We start from the raw sequence: 8,149 nt of genomic DNA, 5'->3' as shown, positions 1-8,149 counted from the left end.
ACCACCATCACCAATAATTCCTCTAGAAAAAGAGATCCCTTGAGCTAGGAAGTGGGGGAAAATAGAAGGAAAAGGGAAAGAATATTAGATATTTGTGGGTAGCTGAGGAAGGGTCTTGACCCTGCATTCTACATGAGCTTCCCTTGTCACACGGAAGGGAAAGAAGGCCCTACATTTCCCCACAATAGATTGGTGAGCAAATGCAGAGCAAAAGAGAACCTCTGCCCTCTTTCCTAGGTTGAGCCCCAGGAAAAACAGATTGCAGAGAATGAAAAACTGTGGATGTACCCAGGTAAATGGGGCCTCAGATCACCTCCATGGAGTTTTCTAATATAGAGAATACTGGATAGAAAGGAATTTTGCAGATAGAAATTTTGGTTGAGTCAGTGGAAGGATCGTGACTACAAGGACACCAGTGTCAATGGGTGACAACAAGCACCAGATAGACCATCTCCCAACTAGTACTGTGGCCCCATGAAAAACACAGAACTTGGATTTTGACCCTGAAGAAAGTCAGAGAGAAACCCTGAATTGACTGGGATTAAATTTCTACCAACCCGAAGAAAAGGGGGCTCAAAATATAAATTGCACAGAGGTATAAAAAATAACTTTTTTATACTCTTGAGTTGTAGACTTAAAGTCAACTACTACACTTGATAACAGAAATGTATGATGATGATACAGAAAAATCAGAGCTGAGCAAACAAATTTACTTTTCTTTCAGAAATATACATGTATAAAAAAAGCTTTTTTCTTAATCTTACACATATAATGAATAGACCGAAAAATTATTTTTTTAACTTTAAGACATGCCAGTTTTATGAATAATGATCCGAAAGAAGATCCGAATAGCCGTAGTATCTGTTCACCTCACAACTAAAACTGGTGCATGTCCTAAAATTCTAAGTGGGTCAACAGGCCATACTACCACATCAACACATCAACAGAGAAAAGAAGCAAAGCCAGTAACATTTTTCAGTGTTCCAGCAGACAAATGTAAGATTCCTTCTTATGAATAAACAACAACAAAAATATATCAAGTACCTTGTCATTCCAAAGTCTGAAATTTTTACTATACTTGTAGAACTGACCAAACAATTCCTTGCTGCCTAAAGAAAGAAGAAAAGAACCCATTTGAATACAATTTTTCCTTAAAGATTTACTGCTCTACTTTTTTTTAGTTTATTTGGGCCCCGCACTACTTCTGTGTGGGCAGCCATGTCTGTTTTATGGTGACACCTGTCAATGACATATAATGCAATATACCTGCCTTCGTGTGGTGGATTTTAATGATTCTTCAGAGGAATAACAAAAAGAGAAAAGAAATTGTAACACTTTTCCTTTTTAATATTTTAATCTTTCCCCAAAAGGTTAACTCAAAGAAGATTGAGAGAATAAACTATGAATCTTGACATAAAAAAGTGTGTATTTTTAAATTTATCTTAATAAAAACAAGAAGAAGTCCCAATATACATGACAAATAAGGGATTGTATTTTTGGCATCTATAATTACTAATAAAAGTTAAGAAATTGTATTTTAAAACATATCTCATTGAATATAACTATATTTTCACATTTCTTAAAATTACCACAGTAAACTAAATATAGTACTATAATGCAGAGACAATCTATCTGATGCCAAAAGAATCCATTTTCAGTCAATCTAATAAAAAAAATTATTGATTTGGTTAGTTAGCCTCTCATAGGTCATTGGTTCGATAGATTTTTTTTTTTTTCAGCTAATTTGTGGTGCAGTTAGTCCAAAAACAAAAGAAAGAAACTTGGAATGGTAAGCCAGACAAAGCCAAATGGGAAGGATTGACAGGGTAGACTCACTGCTAGCTGATACATTTTAAGAGGTATATAGAAGGATAAAATAGAACACAAAAGGAAGCAATCAAAGAAGACACCAAGGATAGGAGGGTCTGCAAGAAGCTACCTGGAGCAAATAGAATTACAGGATTATCACCTAACTGGATTTTGAATTCTAATCATTATCAGGAAAAACAGACTTACAAAAGTAAGTTAGGAATTAGTCTTACTCATCCATTCAAAAATCTGCTCAATAGCTACTACAGGCTGGATACTGGGGAATGTACCACAAGAGATGCAAAACTATGGTCTAGCTACGTAATAGCAATAGTTAGCATCTAATGTGTCTGGCACTGTTTTAAGTGCTTACACATGTAAATTCATGTAATCCTCCCAACAGTCTCATATGAGAGAGGTGCTATAATTAATGCTATTTTACTAGTTAACTAGCTTTCTTAGCTAGTAAGAAACAGAGGTGGGATTTCGACCCGGGCAGTCTAGCTCTAGGAGCAGTGGTTTTCAATCTTAACTGAACATCAGATTCACCAAGAAATTTTTCAAAAAATATTGATGGCTGGATTCCACCCCCAAAGATTCTGATTAAATTGGTTTGGGATGTGGTCTGGGTATTGTGATGTTTTAAAGCTCCCAGGTGATTCTAAAATATAGCTAAGTTTGAGAACCATCGTTGTGCAACTCATTCTCATCGCACTGTTCTGCCAGCTTAGAAGTCTAGGCCTTGACCTCAAGGAGTTTAGAGTCCAGCATTTGTGTAAACAACATAAACAATTAGGAAGTAGTAAATAATAAATGCCGTGAGAGTTCAAAGTCACACGTAGAACAAGCAATGGTGTGCTGGGGCCAATGTAATTGTACCTTCTTTCTCTCCCCCAAAATATTCCAGCCTGATGAATAATATGGTCCCCCTAGTCATGGGCGATGAAAATACAGGATTATCTCTACGTGACAGTATCAGGGACTTCTCATAGAATTATCAAATTTTTGTTGAAATTAATATTTGAACTTAGAAATGAGACATGGAAGGGCATAAAAGGGATAGTATGACTATTATGAATAAATATAAAGTGAATAGAAAATTTTCAAGAGAAGGTAGCAAGGCAGGAAAGCAGAGCTATTAGCATTTGAGACACAAGAAGCCTTGATCATTTTTTTTTTTTTTTAACAGGACTGTTCTGAGCATTACAGAACAGAATGATTTAGCATTTCTGTCTTCCTCCAGTACCAGTAATGCTGCTGCAATCCAGTCAAACCAAACCACCTCCACCTGGGGCAGTTTCCCCCAGGGGTGAGAACCACTGGAGCTCCTTCTTCACTGTTATATCTCCAGCGCCTGGCAGAGCATTTGGCATATGCTAGACACTCAAGACATATTTGATTATTGCTTGAAAGTAAGAAAGGTGGAAGGAAGGACAGAAGGAAGAGAAGAAAGAAAAGAGGGAGAGAAAACAGATTATCTCTACATTATATAGTATTACATTTAGTTTACTGTGGTAATTTTAAGAAATGTGAAAATATTATAGTTTTATTCAATGAGACATTTTAAAACACAATTTCTTAGCTTTAGTTAGTTGACTAATTCAGTGGTTGATTAGTTTAAGGCATATTTAGGGAAACACCATACCTGACTACAGCATCAATGGGCAATTAAAAATAAAGTTACATTTCCCAACAAATTATATAAAAAGGAAAATGTTTTAAAATTAAGCCAAAGGATGCATTATTCGAAGTATTGAAAGTCCTCAATCGTCATGTCCTTCTGAACGTATGTATAATACACAAAATAATCAGCAAATTTGTACCGTACTTACTAAATCTCTGTGAATAAAGCAGTTTCTTTCCAGATACTCCATTCCTTCACATGTATCCTGGCACATGCTCAGCAGCATTTCCTTCCTAAGCTTTCCTTTTCGCTCTCTGAGATAGTTAAGGAGGCAGCCATTTTCCATAAACTCCGTCACAATGTAAAGGGGCTTCTGCTGTATACATACACCATAAAGCTGAACTAGCCTTGAGTGAGATAATTTCCTGTCGATGAAAAACATACACCAGTAAGCATAACTGTTTTTGCATTTTAAAGTATTTGGACTCAACTGGTGATTATTCACTATTTCTAGATAATTTTCACCATCAAGATACGATACAAATTAACCCAACCACAGAGAAAGTAGAGCAGTTTCCTTTCCAATTTATGCGCTGAGAAAGTGGGGTCAAGAGTTTAAGCAGAACTGCCTAAGTTGTAGATACAGAAGATTACGTGCCCCGTATTCTATTTTTATTCCTTTCCATTTTGTAAGCCTTCTGTTTCCTCATTACGGCTACTTCTTGCCCAAACCTTGAGCAGTTCTTTTCCTTAGTTTCGACCTTTCTAACTGGAGCTGCTCAGACAAGAACTTCTGGACAGACAGAACAGAAGAATGTTCATGCATATAAAAAAGAAAATTAAAGAATAAAAATTAATTAAATTATATTTAAATAATAAGGGCTAGGAGTCCAACTAACAAACTTTATTAATCAATATTAATGACCCCCAGAGAAATACACTTCAGGAAGTGGAGGCAAGAAAATAGGGGTGTTCACAGTTTTTACCATACTCATTTCTATGTAATATGATTTATAAGGTTAGAGCTTTTCTTTCAAAATATAAAATATTTTAGAAGATATGATAATGTAGAATAAATAAAATGAAAACTGAGATACAAGTGAAAAGGTTCATAGAGAAATTAAAATTACTTTTACATATATTTTTTATGATTACAAATGTAATTAGTTCACATATTTCAATATAATGCATTGCTACTAATAAGCTACATCCAGAGACACAAACCCATAGTTCGACAACTAAAATGAAGAATCCCTTAAAGGCAATGAAGTATTGTAATACTTCATTAAAGAAAATGTAGTACTCGTAATCGAAAGGGTGGAATTCCAGTTGTTTTATCTCCTTTTGGTGGCCTGACCAGGGGCAACTTATTTAAACTTTCTAAGCTTCAGGGTTTTTTTTTTCACGTGTGAAATGGGAATAATAAACCTGTCTTTCTTCCTTCTTGTGAACCTTAAATGAGATCATATATGTGAATATATTATAAAAAGTATAAACCATGGTAAAAACGGAAAAATAAAATTTTTAATTTAATCGAATTTTATGGGCTGAAGTTGTCTAAGAGAGAAAAGACTGGTTTTATTTCATTCTTCTAAATCATCTTTAGCAGATGCTCTGGGAAAACCCAAGAGTACAGGCCCCCAGTACTCTGGAAATATAGTGATTAAGAGCACAGTAGAGATTTGAAGCTGCTCTTTTACTGTGCTGGAAAAGCTACACAGGATGACAACAATTTTGGTTAACAGTTATGGCAACTACTATAAGAACTGGCATATAGTAGAGTTGCCCAATAAATGTTTGCTGATTACTAAATTAGTCAAGATTGTAGGCTTTGTCCCAAACAGTTCACAGTTACGATTTCAATTAGAAATTCTACCAATGTTTTGCTGTGGGACTGCAGGCAAATTAGGTAAGTTTACAAAGTTTTTCTTTTCTCATGTATAAAATTGGGGTCTTAATAAAACTTACCTCATAGAATTGTGGTGAAGATTTATTATCTCATTCAATAATCCACAAATATTTTTTGAACACCAACTACATGCTAGTCATCATTTACCAGGTTGTAGGAGAGAGATGAATAGGTCCTATTATTATGGGCTTACATTTTTGTGGGGGAGAAACAAAACAAATATACGTGAAGCTTTGGAATAGTGACAAATACTTTGATGGAACTAACAAAGTGATACAATAGAAAGCATTTGGGGGTGAGTATGCCAATTAAAAAGAGTAGTCAGGGAAGAAGACATCCTGGAGGAGGTGACATTTAAACTATACACTTACAAAAAGGAGGTAATGTGTATATTGTCAATATAATATGTATATATACAGTATAATACATATATAACCAAGCTGTATATCTTGCCAGAGTTCAAAGTGTGCCAGCCATTTAATTTTTTAAAGATGAATGTATTTGCATTCCACAGTTGGAAGTTAAAAGGGAACAACTTTTCCTGACCCACTTTCAAAAAATCATGAAAAAATCAACTATGTTCAAACCCAAGAACACATTATGTCCATCTGAACTGACTTAACACAGCCTCATTTCTGCCTCCCTAAGCTGCCAAGAGCTATTTCTGTTCTTCACACTCCATCCATCTTCTATTGTCCTCAAAATATCATCCTCAAAAATCCTGATCCCAAATGCCCAATCAGGCTTGAACCTTTCAAAAATCCCTTCATCATGACGTTAGACATCTCTAATTCTTACTTGATAGGAATTCCAACATGGCTTCAACGTTCAATAAATCACATTCTCCCATTTATTCTTTTCTTATTATGTCTATTTAAATCCAATACACAGCAATAAAACTTTTGTCTCTCCTTTATATAAAGAAAAACCATGGTCTGACGCAGATAGTATCAGGAAGCAAAGGCCAGACAAATAAGTGCCTGGGGTAACCAAGGGACACAAAAACATCTTTGAGAAGCTGACATCACCGGAAATTTGTGTTTATCATAAGTTCTCTTGAAATTAATTTTATTGTAAATAAACAGAAAGAGTATTTTGATAAGACCCTCGGAATATGGGTAGAGAAGCCCAAGAGACAGCTTTGCTCTGCCTTCAAAGGTTTTTTAGTTTGTCTGTTTGTTTATTTTCTCAAGTGAGGTCTGCAAGTTTGGAACAGAACTAAATCGCTTTGGATAATAAAACAGGATCTGGTTAATGCTACTTGGGTTTTTCTCCTTTACCACAATGCTGCTCCTGTAAGTAAAAGTTGAACAAATACTTAAAGAACGTTTATTTGATTTGTGCCAAATTATTGGCCTGTCCTGGTCCAGGCCAGGTTACAGATATAAACCACAACCCCAGGTTAAACTAAATCAAAATGCTGATCTTGGAAATCACAGAAGTTAAGAGCAGTGTCCAGTAGTTTACAAAGAGCCACTTCTGTTAGAGCTCAGGATTCTTAAATTCTCTGAAAGCAAATACTTTATCCTAATACTATTATTTAGACGAAGTCAACATTTTTGCTTCTGGGAAAAGAAAAAAAGAAGTGCACTTATTAAGCACTTGTTATTGAGCTGAAAAGAGCACACTTTTGTCACTTTCCTAAATTATTTCATTTAATTTACACACCGATCCAGTAAGGTAGGTATTGGTTTCCCCATTTTACAAGTGAGGAAATTGAGGTTTAGAAAGGTGAAATAACTCACCCAGGTTACGCAGAGGTTAAATAACTTGTCTGGAAAGCACAACTAGTTTGAGCAGAGTTGTGACAAATCCAGATGTGACTGACTCCAAAATCCACATTCTTTCCATGACACCAAGATGTTGCAAGATATTTATCTTTGTATTGCTTATACTTACATCATCACTTTAGCCTCTTCAATGAAATCCTCTTCAGACATGGAGCCTTCGTTGATGGCCTTGATAGCTACCTGGATATGTGCTCGCCATTTACCTAAATGGACAACCCCAAACTGACCGCTTCCAATCTCCTTTACAAAAGCCAACTCGGACGGATCTATCTCCCACTTTTCTGAAAAGTAGAAAATCCATGTTACAAGGAGAGAAAAGCATGTTACAATTGATTTTAGAGCTAGAAAAGATTTAAGAGTTATCTAGACCTATTCTCTTCTTTTACGAAGAGGTTAAAAAATGTATACCTGAGGGGAGAGGACTTGTAACCATTTTCAATATACTTGTCATAGCTTTTATGTGAAACTCCAGAATTCAAGTTTACAAATACAAACTTACTTGGAGAAGTATTATGGATTTCAAAATATGATTTGTTTTTCCAGAGATACCCATGATGAAACACAGTTCTGTGCCTTTCTAGATGAAACCTACCAAAACTAGACCCGGGACCTAAAATATTTACATCCCAAGTCTGTTTTTGTCCTGGTGAGTAAATTTGTGAGGCAGATAAAATTTGGGCTCTCCTCCCCCGATTCCAGTTTCTCCTACCACCCACTCCCCTTCCTAAAGGGGCTTTTCTGCCTTAGAGAATTCTCCTTAGGGAAAAGTCTAACCAATTCATTTAATAAATATACCCAATATTAGGATTCTAACCCACGCATATCTAAGTGTATGTCTGAAGTGAAATTTGCATTACTATCTGTTTCTCATCCTATAGAAACAAGTCAGGGTGGGAAACTGTTTTTAAAATAACCCTCTTGAAAACTCCGAGAAGTATCAAATCTTGAGTTTTTTCATATCTCCTTTTATATAGCAATACCACCATCTACTGGATACTTATAATAATGCATTTAAAA

The 8,149-nt window shown here is 35.4% G+C and overlaps 1 protein-coding gene across 1 annotated transcript in view; it reads right to left on the bottom strand.

Moving 5' to 3' along the window:
• TXK (TXK tyrosine kinase) overlaps positions 1–8,149 on the bottom strand; it is a 35,705-nt gene that overhangs the window by 5,987 nt on the left and 21,569 nt on the right. The window contains exons 8-10 of the mRNA XM_011362683.2: positions 7,242–7,413; positions 3,642–3,858; positions 1,045–1,109 (exon numbers count right to left, since the gene is read on the bottom strand). Of these exons, the coding sequence (XP_011360985.1) occupies positions 1,045–1,109; positions 3,642–3,858; positions 7,242–7,413 (454 nt within the window). The remainder of the gene's footprint in view (positions 1–1,044; positions 1,110–3,641; positions 3,859–7,241; positions 7,414–8,149) is intronic.

The sequence above is a fragment of the Pteropus vampyrus genome, unplaced genomic scaffold (genome assembly GCF_000151845.1).
Source record: "Pteropus vampyrus isolate Shadow unplaced genomic scaffold, Pvam_2.0 Scaffold77, whole genome shotgun sequence".
NCBI classification, from domain to species: Eukaryota; Metazoa; Chordata; class Mammalia; order Chiroptera; family Pteropodidae; genus Pteropus; species Pteropus vampyrus.
This window is presented reverse-complemented; position numbering and strand designations above follow the sequence as displayed.